At 43.7% G+C, this 22285-nt stretch overlaps 1 protein-coding gene across 4 annotated transcripts in view; it reads left to right on the top strand.

Annotated features, from left to right (window-relative positions):
• The window catches only part of LOC120031126 (rho guanine nucleotide exchange factor 2-like), a 56645-nt gene that overhangs the window by 26180 nt on the left and 8180 nt on the right, over positions 1-22285 (top strand). For all 4 annotated transcript variants that reach the window (XM_038976713.1, XM_038976714.1, XM_038976716.1 and 1 more), the window contains 5 exons: positions 15684-15846; positions 21208-21275; positions 21406-21469; positions 21667-21799; positions 21898-22151. In XM_038976713.1, the coding sequence (XP_038832641.1) occupies positions 15684-15846; positions 21208-21275; positions 21406-21469; positions 21667-21799; positions 21898-22151 (682 nt within the window). The remainder of the gene's footprint in view (positions 1-15683; positions 15847-21207; positions 21276-21405; positions 21470-21666; positions 21800-21897; positions 22152-22285) is intronic.

Below are 22285 nucleotides of genomic sequence, written 5' to 3'. Positions count from 1 at the left end.
AATAGCCGGGAGTCTAAATGGAATACCTACACTCACTCTCACACACAGAAATTCTTTCACGCACACACTCCAGTTGTCAGGCTGACTGACACACTGCGCTCTGTCCTTAAACCCAAGGCCATAAGCTCCCTAATCTTAAAGAAGCCTTTGATCATGTGACCTCAGAAACCTGCAATCTGAACCCCACTCTTCACTCCCCCCGGTATGCCAATATGACTTATGACCTGTAACCTTTCCTTCTTCAGATCTGCAGCCCAATGAAGGGAGACAGACCGAGGCCATTGAATTACAATGGATAGAACATGCCTTTTTTTAGGGGTTGATGCAAACAATGTTGTTACAGCAAATCAAGTCTGACATTTTTTAAGTAGAACACATTAACTTTAGAAGCCTTTTTAAACCTTGAATACACTACAACTTTGCATTTCCTGTTGTGCAGGACAATTCTCAGCAACAAAAGAATGATCAAATTAAGATCCTACATCTATATGTGACATGCTGAAAGACAACAATACAAGTAGGGAAACCAGTGAGCGGATGTCATTATGTACTCTTTAAACCAAAAATATATTTAAAAAAAAAATGATGTTCTACCTAGTCAAAGTGGCATGTAGCCTTCCAAATTGTTATTCATTTAGGTTAAATGGTGACCTGTTGGTTCCATTCATGGTATTTTATATGGGCCCAGTCCTAGATCAGCTTCCGTTTCAGACAGTGCCGTAGAGAGGCCATTCTTCAGTGCAGACTCATAAAGTGGGCATGTATCATATGTCTGCAGGCCCAGGAGTAAGGAGTGCCCAGTTAATGGGCCTGAACCACTCAGTCATGTGAGAAAATAGAGAGGGAAGGTTAAGGGCAGAGGAAGAGAGAAGAGAATGAAAGAGAAAATGGGAAATCAACATCAACATCTTGGGCCACGTTCCCTTGCTCCCTAGTGAGAGTGAGAAGTGGTGTTAAAGTCATTGAGAGGAAAGAGATGGAGAGCTGGTCCAAGGCTTACTGGTTAATGGTTACGGTTCGGATTGGGCAAAGGTGTGTTTGGGATGATAGACTGTAGGCTTGTAGGCCAAGGGAGGTCTGGGTAGAAAGGAGCAGCTGAAGGTTATTGATTGGTTATCCGATTTACTAGTTCAAATCCTATAACCTGAATGACCTCATAAAGAAGACAATTGGCCTGTATCAATGAACAAGGCCTTTCTTTGTGTTTGGTGGGGAACATGCTTGGTTTCAACTCTTCCAGCTTTTACAGACCAATGAGGGTCAGGTAAATGTAGCATGTTTTTTCACTCGATTTGTGCGAATAGAGTGATATAATAACTGGTGTGCTTTCAGAGCTCTAGGGACAGCAAGGATCCGGTTACAGGCTAGTGTGTGACTGATGCTGACAAAGCACCTCGCCTGTCCCCTCTGCCCCCCCCCCCTCTCTCTCACCCTCTCTCGCTCACTCCCTCCATACAGTACCTCCCTCTCTGTCCACCTCACCTGTCCCCTCTGCCCCCCCCCCCCCCTCTCTCGCTCTCTCACCCTCTCTCACTCTCTCACCCTCTCTCGCTCTCTCCCTCCATACAGTACCTCCCTCTCTGTTCACCTCACCTGTCCCCTCTGCCCCCCCCCTCTCTCGCTCTCTCACCCTCTCTCACTCTCTCACCCTCTCTCGCTCTCTCCCTCCATACAGTACCTCCCTCTCTGTCCACCTCACCAACACACACATCTCCACAATGGCTTTCTCAAAGGTTGTAATATGAGAGGAATGAGTAGTAAATTAGAAAGAGGAACGGAGAGGGAGAGAGGTGATGTGATGTGGGAGAGGGAATTAGGTTACAGTGGGTGGTTTGGTTATAGTTGGGGTGGGTAGGGGGTCGGGGGGGGGGGGGGGGGTGAAAAGCCAGACAAACAGACCATACACTGTACAACATGCATGCACGCACACAAACACTTGTGTTCATGGGTTACTACTACTACACACACACACACACTTTAACACCCAACAGAGACATAATCACACACACATGGACACACCATCTCATCTTCTGTCGACAGATCACACACTGTCATTGTGGTCACCAGTGTGTGACTGCACCTGTGTCAACAGTGTTGCTTTAGGGGGCTGTAAAAACGTTCTTCCAGTCAGCCTGGTAACGGACCATGGGTTCACCTCACAGCTGTTGATTAGACTGGCAGGGGAATGGACCGATCACATGTGGAGGGAGGAGAGAAAGTGAGAGAGCAGGAGAGAAGGAGGATTAGAGACAACGATTCCCGCTAACGTTTCTTCTCGGCGGTCATATAGCACGGGAAGACTTCAGTTGTCAGGCTAGCGAGTAGTTACAAAAGAGCGGGAGGAAAGAAAACATTTAGGAGAAATAAGGATAGGTGGAGGGGCGCTTAGTAGTCTGTAGGTAAAGTACTTTGTATAGCGGCTTTGGGTGTTGCAATAGCTAGCATTCTATTACAGGTGTTTTCTTTGGAGTCTTAGCATTGCCGTTGTGAAACCCCCACAAGAGGTGACTGAGTGGGGGTCAGGGGTGGAACCCAAACTAACTAAAGCCAGAGTCACAGGAAGTGAACTCATCAGAGAGCTTCTTAAAACAAACAACACCCTGTGTGAACCTGATGACCAGTCAATAGCCCCAGTTCCCCCCTCACATTCCCCCTGAGTGGCTGCTACTGGGTTGAGTCTGCTACAGTAATTACCCAACAGACTGAAATACTGTAGCTTCATCACATTATCCTGGCTTTCATCAGCACTGATCTGAATAGAAGGATTACTAGTGAAACCCTATCTAGTTGTACATATCAGTGAAAAATACACAAAATGAGACTATAAATTAGGGCTGGAGTCAAATATTGATATAATGTTGTCCAAAATGTATATTGCAATATGTAACTGCATAGATTTTTCCCCCCGATCACTAATAAATTAATATTAGCACATAGCCTGTGATGGCTCTCTCTGACCATGCTGAAATGACTGTCTGGGCATAGATAGTTATCACAGCTGGAGCTGAAAGGACCTGGCCTACCATTTGAGCTCGGTCTCCTCTCTCCTCCGTCCTCATCACAGACGGACAAAAAGGCACTCTTCTTTCAGGGATCATCATTTTGAATTGAAGCGGTGCACTAAACTGGAATATACTTCAGTGAAAACAGTAGTAACCCTAAATACCCAGATTCCTCTGTTTAGTAGGCTAACAAAGACCAAGAGCATTCCATTTTATGTTTCGTCCTGCGGTCACCGACAACGATGAGACAGCCTATAGGGAGGAGGTCATAGACCTGGCCGTGTGGTGCCAGGACAACAACCTCTCCCTCAATGTGATCAAGACTAAGGAGATGATTGTGGACTACAGGAAAAAGAGGACCGAGCACGCCCCTCATCGATGGGGCTGCAGTGGAGCAGGTTGAGAGCTTCAAGTTCCTTGGTGTCCACATCGCCAACAAACTATCATTGTCCAAGCACACCAAGACAGTCGTGAAGAGGGCATGACAAAACCTATTCCCCCTCAGGAGACTGGAAAGATTTGTCATGGGTCCTCAGATCCTCAAAAGTTTCTAAAGCTGCACCATCAAGAGCATCTTGACTGGTTGCATCACTGCCTGGTATGGCAACTGCTCTGCCTCCGACCGGAAGGCACTACAGAGGGTATTGCGAACGGCCAAGCTTCCTGCCATCCAGGACCTCTATACCAGGCGGTGTCAGAGGAAAGGCCTAAAAATTGTCAGACTCCAGCCACCCTGGTCATAGACTGTTCTCTCTGCTACCGCACGGCAAGCGGTACCGGAGCACCAAGTCTAGGTCCAAGAGGCTTCTAAACAGCTTCTACCCACAAGCCATAAGACTCCTGAACAGCTAATCAAATGACTACCCAGACTATTTGCATCCCCCCTCTTTTACACCGCTGCTACTCTCTGTTGTTATCATCTATGCATAGTCACTTTAATAACTCTACCTACATGTACATATTACCATATTACCTAACCGGTGCCCACACACATTGACTCTGTACCGGTACCCCCCTGTATACAGTCTCGCTATTGTTATTTTACTGCTGCTCTTTAATTACTTGTTACTTTTATTTCTTATTCTTATCCATATTTTTTTTAACTGCACTGTCGGTTAGGGGCTCGTAAGTAAGCATTTCACTCTAAGGTCTACACCTCTTGTATTTGGCGCATGTGACTAATAAGATTTGATTTGATTTAGTTGATAGTTAGCAACATTTTTTAAGGATTAAATGTTTATTGATTATGAAAAACAGATTTCCCCAGATGAAGATGCCTCTGTTATTTTATGTTGTAGTGGTAGAAATAAGGCCTAGGGGAAATAGTTGTAACCATAAAACACTAGTATGTGGACTCCTACTGTGCAACAACTCTCTCTCTACTGTTTATTAGTGCCGTACCTTTTGTAAGGAATTGTTCCATAAGTCAGTTTGTGTGTGTGTATAATATGTGTGCGTACAGATGTAGGATCTTAATTTGAGCCAGTTTGGTACAGCAGGAAAATAATCCTACAACAACAGGAAATGTGAGTTATTATGTAGATATATATGTTGATGAATGGACATTTTTGTAGGGGTTGATATGTTTTTCGCAAAGGGAAAATCAAGTCTGAGATTTCTAAGTGGAAATTACAAACTTCAGAAGCCTTTTAATCCTCAAATACATTTAAAGTGTTAAATGTTGTGCATTGCAGGAAAGTTCTCCTGCAACAGGGTGATCAAATTATGATCCTACACCTGTGTGTGTGTGTGGGTGTGTAGCTGTCCTTGTTATTAATTAATGTGCCCTTGGGACAGTCAGGTGCTAACTAGGGGGCAGACATTTGTTTTCCCACATAACTGTGTGGGTGTGTGGGCTCGCCTCACATCATCAAGGTCATAGTGTACTAAGCCTCATGATGGATGCCATCTGTCTCTGATACAGATGTAGGATCTTTATTTGATCACTCTTTTGTTGCTGCGAATTTTAATTGCAAACTTGTAGGTTATTCAAGGTTTTAAAAGGCTTGATAAGCCCTGACGAAATATATATCTAACAAAATATTTCCATTAATTATAATCCACATTTCCTGTTCATGCAGGCTTATTTTCCTGGTGTAGCAAACTGGCTCACATTAAGCTCCTACGTCTGTAGTCTCCTCACCTACAGGAACATGCAAAGGATGGACACGTTCACACTATTATAATGACCACCTTCCTCTGCTACCACACACATACAGCACAAAGATACTATATCCATGCCTCCCCTTTGCTGCCACACAAACACACACACACACATATGCATGCACGTACTGAATGCACACACACACACACACACACTAAGAAGAGAACTATGGATCCACACACTCAATGTATTTTTCCGATACATTTAGTAACCCTTAGGATAGAGTTCTAAACACATCCAGCAGTTCTCTTCCCCAGTGTCTCCAGTTTCTCCATCTCTCTTTGTGTTCTTTGTCTGGTCTCTCTTTCTTTGTTCCTCCATCAATACACGCTGAAATCCAGTTACCTGCTCGGCTCTCTCGCTGTGTCAGGTATTCTCTTCTCCTCTTTTGTTTCCTCGCCACATCACTCTCTCTATCTCTCTACCTCTCTCTGGGGCTCTCTCTCTTCCCCCTGTATCCGTTTCTCCATCTGTCTGCTTTTTCTTTTCCCTCCCCCTTCATCCCAGGCCCATTTATTTCTCACTTAGGTCTCTCTTTTTCTCCTTCACTCGTTTCAGCCTCCTGCTCTCGTGGGTCTTCCCATCCAAGCCTCCCTCTTTCCTAGGTATCCCTGTTTCATTCTCTCTCTCCCTCTTACTCACTCTCTCTGTTAGATGTCCTAAGAGGAGATGGAGGATTACTTTTTGTCTAGACAGTGAATACCTTTATAACTTTACTCCTTTTTGTTGGGTTTAGGCAGAGACTCTCCATGTTGTTATTGATGATCTCATCAAGTTGCGACACTTCGTAGTGTAGCTATTCCATCACTCTTTTTACTGTCACTCATACGTGCTATGGCGACTGGTGGCTGTGCTTGTTCACAAAGGTCGTTCTGAGGATATTTAATTAACCATTAGATATCATTTTTGTCACTCTATGCTGCTGATGTAATTTGAAATGAGAAAGACAACAGACAAGCGCATTGTTTATGGCCCATTAACCAGGGCTCGTCTCTCTCAGCCTTTCTCTCTCTGCTACAGGGGACAGTAGCAAGCACACTCTCCCAAAATAAGACCCCCCCCCCCCCTCCTCTCCTAGAACAGAGGGACTGCCATTAAGCCTCCGCTCTTCACGCACGACACAGGGTTAACTTGAAGGAGATCCTGGGCTGCCACAGACCGATTGTGTAGCAAGCAAAGGCAAAAGGGCTTTGTTCTCCCAGTCAGTGTATGTCCACATGCTGACTACCACTAACTCTGTTATGGCAGTCCAAGGGGACTTTCCTGTGATGTCGCAAGGACAGCCCTTCCTGCCTGACACACCTTGGTTTAGTTTGATGAACTCAAATAGAGGCCGACTGCACAATGGTTTTTGATTGTTTACATAATTAATTTGAGGAACATAAATCTCATTGTGGACCACTGGCATATGTCCCCGTAAATTTCAAACTATATCAATAGTGTCACGTTTACATTTGTTTTCAGATTTAACTTACGTTTCTGTATGCAGGTCATTCTAGTGTGGTATTCTGGGAATCTTTTGTGCACTAATGACTTTCTGTCTCATCATTAGTTAGTGATGTCATTCTGAGGTTAGTTGACCAATTATTCACCCCTCAGATTAGACTGCGCTGATCTCGCTTCAGTGAGCTGACGTTACACAGTTTAACGCTTCTCACCGTCAGGTTGTATGCTCTCTCTATACCCTGGGTTGAAAGTGTGTCGGCAAAAATAATACATGACACATAAACAGAGGAGAGGACACAGCCAAAGCTATTCAGTCAACCGGAACAAGGATCAGCCAAGCTTGTTATTGTCTGGCTGTAATAACTTATGACTACACTCTGTGGATAATGAGTTACTTAAGGGAGAGCAATAGTGGGCCTTCACATAAAAAATAAAAAAAACAATATCATTTATTTTAGCATTGAATCAGTGTTATGAGCTACATGATGAATGTATTTATAGTCTTATTGCATTTTTAAACATTGTTTTATTGAACCTTTTATTTGTTATAAGTTAATAAACATGTATGTTTACAGCATCCATGCTATAGTTACCAGTCATATAGTTAGTAGAAGGCCTATGGTTCAAATTCCTGGTTGATCAGAACTTCCCACTGGGCACAGACGTCATTTCAATGTCTAGTTTTGATTTACATTTGGTTGAGTTGTCAACTAACTTGAATTCAAAGTGAAATATTTAGGTTGAAAGTTGGGTGGAAAAAGCCAAAATTCCCGTACGTTGATTACTTTTTCCAAATCCAATCAGTTTCCCACGTTGATTAAACGTCATTACATTGTATCTTGGTGTTAAAATGACATGGAAGCAATGTTGATTCAACCATTTTTTTGCCCAGTGGGTTGTCACTGTTCTTTACTTAACATTCACTACATATCCAGCTATATGACAGACAAAATGCCTAAAATGTTTGCTAAGTCAGTCAGACTGAACAAAATTGTTTGGCATGCTCTCCTCTGGCTCCACTGCCTTATCCATGAAACAGGAAGTCAGTATAATGAATTTCCGGTGGGTGATGTCAACACTGAAGCACTAGCATGGACATTTTGGCAGATTTTGGCAAAAACAGCTTTTTACAAAAATGTCTGGACTGTGCATACAAACCCATTTCCAAACTATGTTTTTCGACACAATGTGAGTTTTGTTTCTCCCTTTCCTGTTTAGTTTTGTTTCTGAGTTTCTGAGGCTGTTTGGTTCCAGGAAGGGGAGTGAATGACATGTCTTCATAGAAACTTTTAATAGAGGGACCAAATGTGAGCACATTCACATTCTCAGGCATCTGCACATGTGTTCAGTCCCATGAAAACAACAGATGCCAATATCACAGTCTGAAAGGGAACAGAGACTTCCTGAGTCTTGTCGCTTTCAGATAGCACCCTTCATAGAAATAGAAAGGGAAGAATATATATGGCTCTCTGCCCATCTCATCTGAAACTCCTCTGACCTCATCTGTCATGGCAGCCCAGTAAAGTGCATGCTAGGCTTTGAAGAAGTGTTATGATAAATATGAAGTGTTATTGTTGCTGCAGGAAAACTGGTTGACGCTTAGAAACTGACTCGTCAGAAATGGACATGTGGCATAAAAACATTTTGACAATTGCTTTAAATAGTAATGTCCATTCTATTTATTATATACTGAACAAAAATATAAACACAACATGTAAAGTGTTGGTCCCATGTTTCATGAGCTGAAATGAAAGATCCCAGATATGTTCCAAACACACAAAAAGCATTTTTGTCTGTAATAAAGCCCTTTTGTGGGGGAAAACTCATTCTGATTGGCTGGGCCTGGCTCTCCAAGGCCCACCCATGGCTGTGCCCCTGCCCAGTCATGTGAAATCCATAAACTGGGGCCTAGTGAATTGTTGCAATTGACTGATTTCCTTCTATGAACTGTAACCCATTAAAATCTTTGAAATTGTTGTATGTTGCATTTTTATATTTTTGCTCAGTATATGTCTTTGCATACACACAGAACTCCATGTTAACTGCCTACCACTGTGTATCTGTATCTATTTGGCTAGATTATTGGTCATGCCAACCTCTTGGTTAACCATTAGCATCAATAAAGCCAGATCCCAGCAGCATACCCAAGCTTCATTGCTTACAGTAAACCAATTAGGTCACTTCCTTCCATCTAAAAAAAGTAATACGTGCCACCTTATATAGACACCAGTGCCAGTCTAATATGAATTTACGAAACAAAGGATTAGCCATGCTACACACTGGCTCGCTGAATTTGGCCAAAGGTGCTCTTCGACCACTGAGAGACAAAGGCTACGATAGACTCCCCCATCCAAAATAACAAAGGACGTTGCCCTCATCATACATTTTTCTGATCACTCCCCTATAGCAGATTTATTGACTTGCTGGTTGTTTGTGTTGTTCACCACAGCAGCATGTTAACAGCGCTTTTTTCTCTGTGTCTTATCTGTCTGGGGTCAGAGTACAGAATGGGATACTGTTAAATGGCATAGTGGTGGTTAGGGTAGAGGCTTGTGACCTGAGGGGATACTGGTTCATAATCCCCAGGTGAGATTTGTATACTGCTTTTATGGCCTTGTGCAGGATACTCATTCTCTGTAGACGCACCTGACGCACGTGTGTAAAGTATCTCATTTTAGATTGAAACATGGATGTAAAAATACAGGTATTATGATGTAATCTTGGTTCAACATCCTGTTTGGTGGTGATAGCCTTTTTTTCAGTGTACAAAGTTCAAAAGAGATATTTCTCCCAGAGTGGGGTTTTCCGTAATTCCATAGTACATGTTTGACTGAATCCCTAGCCCTTCATCTGATCATCACTGAGAAGTTGATCCTTTAAAGCTTGTACAGCCAGATAGGGTGTTATCTCAGGGTCTTGTGGTGGGGGGGTCTTACGGTGGTAGGGTCATGGACCCTAGAGGCCTCTTTAGGTTGATTAACTCAACACACTGTGATGTGGTCTCCTCTCAGACTGGCCAGGAGCACGGGAGAGGCAGTTTAATAAACAAGTCGACTACAGATTTTTACCATTAGCTCTCCTCTGGCATCCAGATAGTCTGAGGGTCAGCCAAGGACAGATATCTGATACAGGGGAATCCTATAAGAGAGGAGGAGGGGAGAGGGACTATACACTATACATTGAGTGTACAAAACATTAAGAACACCTGCTCTTTCTATGACACAGACTGACCAGGTGAAAGCTATAACCCCTTATTGATGTCACATTGATGTCAAATCCACTTGAATCCATGTAGATGAAGGGGAGGAAAGCGGTTAAAGAAGTATTTTTAAGCCTTGAAACAATTGAGACATGGATTGTGTATGTGTGCCATTCAGAGGGTGAATGGGCAAGACAAAATATTTAAGTGCCTGGCGCACCAGTTTGAGTGTGTCAAGAACTGCAACGATACTAGGTTTTTCATGCTTAACAGTTTCCTGTGTTTATCAAGAATGGTCCACCACCCAAAGGACATCCAGTCAACGTGACACAACTGTGGGAAGAATTGGAGTCAACATGGGCCAGCATCCCTGTGGAATGCTTTGGACACCTTGAGTTCATGTCCCAACTTGAGACAGTTGTGAGGGCAAAAGGGGAATCAACTCAATATTAAGAAGGTGTTCCTAATGAATTGTACACTCAGTGTATATCCTTTTTCAGAAATGTTGGTAAATTATCTTTTATTGTTGTAAAGAAATGATGGAAGAGATTGGAGTGATTTTTTCAGTCTGTGTTCATGGTATGGTGTTGTTCAATGATAGACATATATTTGTTTAAAATCTATCACTTGATGATTTCAGAGAGACAAATAATGCTACTTTTTTTTTTTGCAAAATGCTACAATCCACCTCACTCTCAGAGAAATAAGTACCACTGCTAGGTTAAAAGAACTGTACAAACGATGCATTTGTGGCATCAATATAAAAAAAAAATATGAATTTTCCCCCCCAATACAGTTAGTGTCAAGAAAAAGTATGTGAACCCTTTGGAATTATCTGGATTTCTACATAAATTGGTCATAAAATTAGATTTCATCTTCATCTAAATCACAGCAGACAAACAAAGTTTGCTTAAACTAATAACACACAAATTATTGTATTTTTTTTGTCTATATTGAATACGTCATTTAAACATTCACAGTGTAGGTTGGGAAAAGAATGTGAACCCCTAGGCTAATGACTTCTCCAAAAGCTCATTGGAGTCAGGAGTCAGCTAACATGGAGTCCAATCAATGAGACGAGATTGAAGATGTTGGTAAAAGCTGCCCTGCCCTTTAAAAAACACTCACAGAATTTGAGTTTGCTATTCACAAGAAGTATTGCTGAACCATGCCTCGAACAAAAGAGATCTCAGAAGACCTAAGATGAAGAATTCTTGACTTGCATAAAGCTGGAAAGGGTTACAAAAGTATCTCTAAAAGCGTTAATGTTCGTCAGTCCACGGTAAGACATTGTCTATAAATGGAGAAAGTTCAGCACTTTTGCTACTCTCCCTAGGAGTGGCCGTCCTGCAAAGATGACTGCAAGAGCACAGCGCAGAATGCTCAATGAGGTTAAGAGGAATCCTAGAGTGTCAGCTAAAGACTTACAGAAATCTCTGAAACATGCTAACATCTCTGTTGACGAGTCTACGATATGTAAAACACTAAACAAGAATGGTGTTCATGGGAGGACACCACGGAAGAAGCCGCTGCTGTTCAAAAAAACCATTGCTGCACATCTGAAGTTTGCAAAGGAGCATCTGGATGTTCCACAGCACTACTGGCAAAATATTCTGTGGACAGATGAAACAAGTTGAGTTGTTTGGAAGGAACACACAACACTATGTGTGGAGAAAAAAAGGCACAGCACACCAACATCAAAACCTCATCCCAACTGTAAAGTATGGGGAAGGGAGCATCATGGTTTGGGGCTGCTTTGCTGCCTCAGGGCCTGGACAGCTTGCTATCATCAACGAAAAAAGGAATTCCCAAGTTTATTAAGACATTTTGCAGGAGAATGTTAGGCTATCTGTCCGCCAATTGAAGCTCAACAGAAATTTGGTGATGCAACAGGACAACGACCCAAAACACAGAAGTAAATCAACAACATAATGGCTTCAACAAAAGAAAATATGCCTTCTGGAGTGGCCCAGTCAGAGTCCTGACCTCAACCCGATTGAAATGCTGTGGCATGACCTCAAGAGAGCGGTTCACACCAGATGTCCCAAGAATATTGCTGAACTGAAACAGTTTTGTAAAGAGGAATGGTCCAAAATTCCTCCTGACCATTGTGCAGGTCTGATCCGCAACTACAGAAAACGTTTGGTTGAGGTTATTGCTGCCAAAGGAGGGTCAACCAGTTATTAAATCCAAGGGTTCACATACTTTTCCCACCCTGCACTGTGAATGTTTACACGGTGTGTTCAATAAAGACATGAAAACGTATAATTGTTTGTGTGTTACTAGTTTAAGCAGACTGTGTTTGTCTATTGTTGTGACTTAGATGAAGATCAGATCAAATTTGATGACCATTTATGCAGAAGTCCAGGTAATTCCAAAGGGTTCACATACTTTTTCTTGCCACTGTATATGAGATCTGTCTGTAGAACATTCACCATCGACATTTTATTCATTTAGCAGGTGCTCTTAAGTGCATTCATTTATTTAAATGTTTTTATTTAACCTTTATTTAACTAGGCAAGTCACTTAGCTATTTTAAGATAGCTAGGTGAGACAACCACGTATCACAGTCAACTATACAGGATATGAACATTCCAGCTAAATACATTTTCATACACATCTAAAATCTATGAATGAAAAATCTGAGAACAGTAATATTTTACACACACATGACGGTACCCAGAAGCAATCATTTCTGATGAAAACATTTGCGGATATAGCGTTTTGGAAATAAACTCTTAATTTCTTCATAGTACATACTTTCCCAGTCTTACTTCCTAGCCTTTTCCTTGTGATGTCTATTGTCTTGCAATAAAGACATTTGAATTGAGTAGAGGGAGAGAGAGAGAGACAAAATAGAGAAAGAGCAAGAAGGCTTTGTCCTCTGCTCATCCACCAAACAGTGTAAATTCCTCAGTGGAGTAAGGTTCGATATCTGGAAGGCTTGGGCAGAGGTTAAGTCTGTTGCCTAATCCGCCCCTTAATAGTATCTTCTAATCCCTGGTCTATAACAGCAGCTTCTCTCATCCTCCCCACTGCCCCGCCCTCTTTTCATTAAAAAGTCATTACACCCATTTGGTAACAATTTACCAGCAGCGCCGCTTTTCAAAAACTGCAATGTGGCATTCTTTCAGTCAGTTAAATGCTCTTAGCAATCTCACTCACTCTTTTCTCTCTCTCTCTCTCTCTCTCTCTCTCTCTCTCTCTCTCTCTCTCTCTCTCTCTCTCTCTCTCTCTCGCTCGCTCTTCCTATCGCTCACTATCTATCTTTCTCGTCTTTCACACCATCCCCTATCCGCCATGAGTCAGATGATTCTAATCCAGTCTGTTAATCCACTATAGAGGAGCGTGATAAGGAGGGTAGGATAGAGAGAGACAAGAAGAGAGGAATCGAGAGAGGGAGAGAGATGGAGCGAGTGTGTGAGAGCGATGGATAGGGGGAGGGGGAAATTCAGAGAAATTCGGTCAGTGTGCCAGATATCTAGCGTAAGAGTCAGTTCTGTAGAAAAAGGTCTTAATACGGTGGTCTTGACTGATGGAGCTGACTGTGCATTAATAATAGCGAGGGAGCCCGTTTGGTAACAGTCTATTAACCTACCTCTGCTCTGCGGGGGACAGAGTGGATTAGAGCATACTGCTGCAGTGCTCATCCTACCGCCATTAAAGCCAGCCCGTCTCAGACATACTGTACAGGAGTTGCTAGGCGATGGACGCTACATGGATGCAGTTAAACTCTATGGATTAATTCTTCCCGAGAAGCTTAGAAAGATTTACCAAGCATTGGCTTGGTGCACAGTGCCAAGTTGTGCACCTGTTTCCTTCCTCTTCAAAACGGAGTGAATGTAAATGTGGGTTAGTGTGTTTAGACATGAGGGTCTGTAAGTGGACCCAGTGTCCTGGACCTAAGCTGTCTCCCTGCCCGTCTCACCTCATTCCACCATCATTACAGCGTCACAACTGTAGCTAGTCATCACACCAGCATGTTGCATGTGTCAGTGTGTCCTATATGTCCTTACCCTTGAGTCTCTTTCTGCCATTTTCACCTCAGATCAAAATCTTGGCGGGTCGCCTTTTTAATTAGCTAATGTAAATGGATGGGTTTGAACTCCCCTCCCTTCTTCTTTCACTCCATCCATCCCTCCATACCTCTCTGCTTTCTTTCCTTTGGGTGTGTTTTACATACCCCTGAGATGGTGCCATGGAGGACATGTCCTGAATGAGTTCCTCACAATGGGGCCCCCAGGCCTTTTGTTTAGGTTCTCAAAGGAACCACTGACAAATCCCTCTTTTAGTTATTTCTCTTCCTCTTTCCGATAACGTTTTAGTTGTGTGGCACGTCCCGGTGAGTTTAACCCCTCTGCTGCCCATCATGATAAACCAACCGGGTTAGCTTTCCTTATGTGTACGTCAAGGGTCTGAAGTCTACACTCTTAGAGAAAAGGGTTCCAAAAGGTTTCTTCAGTTATAACCCTTTTGGGTTCCATGTAGAACCCTCTATGTGGAAAGGGTTCCACATAGAACCCATTAGGGTTCTACCTCGAACCAAAAGGATTCTACCTCAAACCAAAAAGGGTTTCAAAGGGTTCTCCTATGGGGACAGGCATACAACCCTTTTAGGTTATAGATAGCACATTTTTCTAAGAGTGTAGTACTACTGTTACTACTATCGCACTACTACAAACTCTGGCAAAGTGCTTTGTTGATCATGTCATCTCAATATTTTAGAAAATACAGTACAACCAGCATCCTTTCAGATAATAGACCTGTTGGGTATTTGAAAACAGCTTTTGTTCTGTTTGTTTTGGTAGCATTAGCAGTTATGGTGATGCACAAGGATTATATGACATGGAATACCATTTTGAGCAATTTCCAAAACAAATTTGATGGCAGAGTTATCCTCTTGAACATAAATAATTGCCTAAAGTGCTTACTGAGAACCTACTGGAAGCACCTGGAAGTCATATACTATAGCTGCAGTGGATACACAATGTCATCGTAACACCACGTGTTGTTGAGTTGATAATTAGCTGAGAGCATTTAGGAAAACAGAGAGTGACAAAGCCACTGAAGATTGACTACTTTGTCTGTGTTCACAACATCAGGAGATTAGTTTGTGACTAAAAGGCCACCGGCTGTGAGAAGCTGTTTGGTACCTGACCATTCTGCTTACTTAGCAGCACGGCCAGAGTCACAGCCAGCAGCATAGACTGGTGATCTGGTCTGGACACACACAGACAGACAGGCTGGAATTAAAATGCGTGGTATAAAATAAGGCACCATGCTAGGAACAGCTGGATGTTACAGAGGCGATGTAACACCGGAACATTCACATTTTAGTCAAACCTACACAATTGCAAATGCACGCACATGCACCTACACTAATTAGCGTAGTGCACACACACACACATTCTTAGATGCACAAGGACACATGCAGGCGCAATTGCTTTCATACACACGCACACTGAATACACTCTCACACTGAATACACTCTCACACTGAATACACTCTCACACTGAATGCACTTGAGTTATGCTGAGGCAGCATGGAGAGCCCTGTAGTGTAACAATGAGATTAAAGACAGTCCTTAGGCTGTCAATCTCTCTGAGTGGGAGGGAGAGGGAGACTATTCCTGAAAACACCACATTTACAATTCCTCATGCACCAGCTGTCCTCATCCAGTGAAACTTACTCTATGAAACAAAGTGCATGCTGCATATACAGTATGAGGAGACCTGAGCACCAGACAAGCATCTCACAGCTGTGGAATATCCAGAACGGTTGACAGTGTGAGATGAGCGAGAGTGCCTTTTTTTAACAGTTAATATCCACATAGATTGCATCGGTTGGCGCTGATTTGTGTCTTTGGTTACAGAACAAAGAGAAGGAGCGGATGAAGGAGAGGGAGAAGGAGGCGCGGGAGCGGGAGGCGCGCTACAGCAACGGCCACCTCTTCACTTCCCTCACCGTGTCTGCCACCACCCTCTGTTCCGCCTGCAACAAGAGCATCACCGCTAAAGAGGCCCTCAGCTGCCCCAGTGAGTACCACACACACACACACTATTGTAGGCAGTACATACATTCACAGGGCCCAGACAAAAGCCTAATGTTATTAGCGACAACATTATCGGGGTATTGGTGTATTGATGCATCACCAGATCAGTGGACCAACAGACATCTTGCCCCAGGGTTGTCATATTGGACTGTTAGGAAGATGACCTTCGTGTGTGTGTGTGTGTGTGAGAGTGTGAGAGGTTAGTGACTGTCTAGTGTGACTGTCTCTCTTTCTTCTTGGGAAGAGAAAGGGTGAACAAAAGAACAGCAGGAGAGAGAGATTGGGGCTTGAAAAAGAAGATTCAAACAATATGGGTGGAGAGAGAGAGATGGGGTAGGACGTGTGGGTCAATAAAGATAAAGGTAGAAGAGACATATGAGCCAAAGAGATGGATCAAAAGAAGGAAATAACTGAGAAAAAGAGGGAAGGAAACAGAGAGAGTATTTTTCTTTGCTCCCCTTCGTTCTCCCCTTCCTTCCCTCCCTCCCTTTGAGAATCAATCAGCTGTTGACTTCTAGGAGAACCCTCTCCCTTCCCCTGCCCGGCCCAGACAATAGTGTTAGTGTGTGGGGAGCACAGATCAGACGGTCTGCCCCTCTCTCCACTGGCCTGGAGGAACAGCTGGGGGAGAAAGAGAGAAAGAAAGAGGGAGAGAGGGTAGAGTGGGAGAAGGCAGACTTCAGGGCAAACGGGGCAAACAAATAGAGGAATATCCAGAGAGAAGGGTGGACAGATAAAGAGGGGGAAAGACGGGTACAAGGAAGAGGTGGAGGTAGAGGAGAACATATTGAGTGAAAAGACTCCTCAGGGGCCATCAGTTTTCAGGTCAAGAGAGACAGAGGGGGAGGGAGAGAGAGATATTAGTTAACAAACAAGTGAGCCAGAAATACAGAGTAGGAGACAAAGCTGTATAGATTATGCATGATGACACTAACAGACAGAGAGGAGTTTGCCTGAGATAGAAAGAGGAAGTCCATACTGTGAGTTGTATTTTTGTTTTGCTTACCCCATTTTGAAACGAGCGTTATACCATGCAATAACACTACACTGCCCCCACAGCAAAGACAATTCAATTGACAGTCATAGTCGATTGACATTTGTATTTATCATTAAATCAATCCAAACGTACATTCCTAAAGGGAAAGAGGGATGCTTTTTGCCTTCTTATCAAGCCCTATTACCTATTTTGATTGAATATTGATGTATGGATGAAGTTTATTGTCCTTCAAGTTGAAGAAATAGTGGCTCCATCTTCGACCTCATTACCTTGACCCCTACGGCTCTGAAGACCAGGTTCAAAGAGAAAGAGAGAAGAGAGAAGAGAGAGAGAGACAGACAGACAGAGAAGGGGAGCACAGAGGGAGGGAGGGGATACAGAGGGGCATGGGGGTGGGAGAGGGAAGGCTCTTGGCATGGGGTGTGATTACACATGTCTGCTGCCGAAGAGGGGGGGGGGGGGGGGGGGGGTGAGAGAGAGAGAGTTCCGGTACTTGAGAATGAGAGAGATGGTGGGCACAGAGATTGCAGTGGGGGGTACAACAGCTGTAGTTTAGATAGAACAGTGATCATAGGCTATTGATTTGGGTTGGGGGCATAATTATATTCAGAGGGTCAGGTCTGGGTGTGTATTTGTGCGTACTGGGCTGAAGGGGGCATGAATTCATTATCATTGCAAATTACACTGGAGAAATGGAGAGAAAGAGAGTGGATGCCTAAGTAGGAGAGAGGACTGAGGTGTGAGCCGGCTGTGAGGCTATTTCAGGTTGGGAATACCATTGTTGGCTTCTCTGTTCATATATTCAAATTCTGAGCCAGTTAAGATATTTTCAGTCGAGAGTCTATTTGATTTAGATTAGATAATAATTTAAATTGGTTTAGGCAGCATGCCTTGGGTCAGTCATAGTCAGTTTGTCTTGGAGGTTGATGTGAAACTGAACTAATATTTTTCACAGTTTTTACCTTTTATTAATTCCTGTGTTATCGTGTCACTGTCATCTCAGTTTGCTAATATGTTATAATCAGATGCAACACAAATAGACCTGTACGACCCAATATAGAGATGGAGAATGACAAAGTAGCTATAGTGTAACTACAGTACAGAATGCAGGATCAGGAGATTATACAGTAGGTCTATGATGAAGCCCACTGTCTGTTGAGAGAGGGGCTTTTCTCTTTGTTTGGTGGATCTGAAACAGCCCCCCTCTCTCCCCCTCTCTCCCCCTCTTGCCCCAATACACAGCTGCTACCTCACTCCCCGACTGTAATCTGGAAATAGTGCATCTGGCAGTTGGAGTGTGGGAGATTAACAAGCAATCTGCCACACTGACGTGTGTTAACACACACACGTACACACACACTTGCACGCACACACATAGACAAACACACATAGGCAGGCAGGTCTGCACGAACGCACAGACACAGTCCCAATCCCTCTTCCTTTCTGCGTCCACAGACATTAGTGGTCCCTAACAGTAATAATGATGGATGAGCTGAGGGTAACAGTTATCCCACTCCCGTTTAACACAGTGGTCTGATATGGAGCCATATTGCCTCAGAGACCCAGAGATGTTTTAATACGGGGTCATAACATTGTCCTACATCGGGATTGCTATCTGAGGTCCCCTGTGAATTGGGACAGGGGAGACATATGTTTAGGCTGGGTGCGGGGGAGCGTGTGTGTGTGTAGAGTAGAGTAGGTAGCACCGCCTGTTTTGGGAGAATCCATTGATTTCATGTCTGAGTGGATGTTTCCGGTTTGGAGTCACCAGGGATGATTTCTCGTCAATGCTTTTACAATGTTGTCTATGTATTCAATCAATTAAGTACGCGTTCTTGTTGTACATCAATGTTTGGCTTGAATTTGAATGAAGTCCACAGGTATCTTTTTATTTCTTATTATTTATTTCAAATTCATTTCAGGGACCCTTTATTCCATTACTGCAGAGAAAGACATTTTGTGTTTGTTTTCATCAACATTTGGACTCGTGTTTATTTCCTGCCTCACCTCTTATTGTTCTCTGCATGAACAGATAACTGACAAATAGAGTCCCTGGGTGTCCAGCAGGGTGGAATTTAATGTGTGTAGCCTCTGCATAGCTCTGTGTCTGTACATGTGAGATTACCTCCTCAGACACAGATAAAGACTCAGATTAAGACGAACAGGCCATTGTTGTTTGGCTCATTTTGACGTAATCTGAGGGCCCTAGATTACACTCACACACAGACTACAATAGTGGGGATATACACTGTGTACAAAACATTAAGAACCTTCCAAATATTGAATTCCCCCCCCCCCCCCCCGCCCTTTTGCCCTCACAACAGCCTCAATTTGTCAGGTCATGGACTCTACAAGGTGTTGAAAGCATTCCACAGGGATGCTGCCCCATGTTAACGTCAATGCTTCCCACAGCTGTGTTAAATTGGCTGGATGTCCTTTGGGTGGTGGACCATTCTTGATGCACACGGGAAACTGTTGAGTGTGAAAAACCCAACAGCTTTGCAGTTCTTGACACAAACAGGTTGCGCCTTAGTACCTACTGTTCCATACCCCATTCAAAGGCACTTAAATATTTTGTCTTGCCCATTCACCCTCTGAATGGCACACACATACCTAATCTATGTCTCAATTGTCTCAGGGCTTAAAAATCCTTCATCTACACTGATTGAAGTGGATTTAACAAGTGACATCAATAAGGGAGCATAGCTTTCTCCTGGATTCACCTGGTCAGTCTATGTCATGGAAAGAGCAGGTGTTCATAATGTTTTGTACACTCAGTGTACAGTATTATCATACACATAAATATGATAATTAGCTAAAGACAAGTGAGCTGTAAATTATATAGTGTCATATGGAAGGGGGGATTCTAGGCAGTATTTGAAACCCCAAAGCATTTCTCCAGTCTCCAGTCTAGTTTCCGAGCATTGCAGCGATGTTGAGCTTTAGGGGAAGGGTCTAACAGTACTTTCCAAATGTCTGTACGAGCCTTGGAGAAGGCAGCCATCATTTCAGCACCAACAGTGTTGGTCCAACACTGGCATGTTGGTTTAGTGAGCAAGGGGCCTAGTCTGTTTGTTTTAGCATCGGGGACAATATCTACTGGATGTGTTTGTCCTTCTGTAAGGAGTGATGTGTAAGGGGCTTTGAGTATGTTTAAATCGTTTGTAGTGTGTGTGTGTGTGTGTGTGTGTGTGTGTGTGTGTGTGTGTGTGTGTGTGTGTGTGTGTGTGTGTGTGTGTGTGTGAGAGTCTGCATGTGTTGTGAGAGTTTGAGCGATGAATGAGTCACAGTGTGCCTCTCATTCTGAGGTTTAAGTAGAAAGTGTGTTAGCTGAGTCCATGCTCTGTAAAATGTTGGCTTTTATGGAGAACACACCCTGAAAAGAGTGTATTTTTAGCCCTGTGTTCCCTCTCATGTGTGTGGAAACTATTGGTTGAAAATAGGAACGGCACCAAGGAAATGCACCCCACCAAAGCAAAGCATACTTCTGACAAGTGTTTTTGCTGTAGTTAGCCTGCTTTGGTAGCAAATGTGGAATCTGGGCAGAGACATTGGAAAGACTAAAGTAAAGGAATATGTAGAGTTTTGTAAGGGAGATTCTGTTTTCTCTCTCTGTGTGTGTGTGTGTGTGTGTGTGTGTGTGTGTGTGGTGTGTGTTTGTGTGTGTGTGTGTGTGTGTGTGTGTGTGTGTGTGTGTGTGTGTGTGTGTGTGTGTGTGTGTGTGTGTGTGTGTCTAGCCTTGGGCTGCTCTTAGAACAAAGACAACCCTGTATAGTGGGCAAGAACTCTCATAAACACTTCTAGGCCGTTTCATATTGACGCAACAACACTCCCAGGACTCAGAACACACACACACTTACACACCGATAACCTGCCTCAGACATCCCTTCAACCTCCCAGCGCCATTCTAGGAGAGCTTCCTGTCAAGAAAACATGTACCAGGAAGTGGAGCCCCTCTAACAATGAAGAGAGAGTAAAGCTGAGGGAAGAGAGGAGGGGAGAAGGGGTGTTTTGAAACATAGGAGAGATTTTAATAATAGTGGTAACATTTTACATGGTGTCGGAAAGCATAGGTTTCAAGGGTTATTTGTCACATGAAATTAGTGCCAGTATCAAATGTACAATGTGTCATTGATAACCCTATCTGGAACAGAAAGAGTTGGCACCTTTCATAACCTTTCACCAGTCATGTGTATCACTCTGTAAGCAACGCATCTTAACCGTAATGACAAGTGCCTCAAAAATAGTCTTGTGATTTCATGAAGTTAGTTACCATTCTTATCAACAGTGCATATGCATATATTGTGGAGTGTCAGGGAAATTGATCTTTGTGTTTCTGTGTTGCAGCCTGCAATGTCACCATCCACAACCGCTGTCGAGACACACTGGCCAACTGTGCCAAGATGAAACAAAAGGTAAGAGAGGGGAGAGAGGGGAAAGGAATGTTTTTTATGTATGAAAAGCAAAGTTGGGCCTTTATTCTTTGAGAAGTTGACTGTTGGATGAGACATTGGTCTGAACGTGTTTTCTCTGTGTGTTTTGCAGCAACAGAAGCTAGCCCTGGTGAGGAACAACTCCGCGCTGCAGAACGTAGCTCTGAGGACCAAAAGTTAGTATCTCTTTTCCTCAACAACTTCTATCCTATTTCCTCTCCTTCTTTCGCAATTAATGCCTCCTGTCTGCATGTGAATATAGTGGTGCTGCCACCTGTTGGCTGGTCTATGCCACTGCAGTATCATCATATGGATTTAAATCCTTTTGGACAGGAAAAGTTCAATTGAACCCCTTGTCTCTCTCTTTCTCCAGCCCCTATGATGAAGGAGCGGCCCAGCTCAGCCATCTATCCGTCCGACAGTCTCCGTCAGTCCCTGCTGGGCTCCCGCCGTGTCCGCTCTGGCCTCTCCCTCTCCAAGAGTGTCTCCACACAAAACCTCGCAGGGTGAGCAGGCTGCTGTGTGGAGTCATCAGTTGGTTTACCTATGCGAGTAGGGAACTGATATGAAGTGGTTTGAAACGTTGTGTAACATGTGTTCCCAGGAATCTGAATGACGACTCACCGTTGGGGCTGCGGAGGATCCTGTCTCAGTCCACAGACTCCCTGAACTTCAGAAACAGAGCCATGTCCATGGAGTCCCTCAACGACGAGGGGGAGGTGTACTATGCTGCCATGTTGGAGGAGCTGGAGAGGGAGGGGAAGGACTTTGAGGCTGACTCATGGAGCCGGGCCGTAGACCCCTCCTACCTGCAGACGCACCGCAAAGACGTCATCAAGAGACAAGACGTCATCTATGGTGAGAACACCTCTCTTCCTCACTCTTTCTCTCGCTTTTTCTCTCTCTCCTCTCTCTATCTCGCTCTCGCTCTCTCTCTCTCTCTCTCACGCTCTCTCTCTCTCTCTCTCTCACGCTCTCTCTCTCTCTCTCTC

Source organism: Salvelinus namaycush, chromosome 37, assembly GCF_016432855.1.
Source record: "Salvelinus namaycush isolate Seneca chromosome 37, SaNama_1.0, whole genome shotgun sequence".
NCBI lineage: Eukaryota > Metazoa > Chordata > Actinopteri > Salmoniformes > Salmonidae > Salvelinus > Salvelinus namaycush.
Note: the sequence above shows the minus strand (reverse complement) of the source record. Positions and strands in the feature narration are given on the sequence as shown.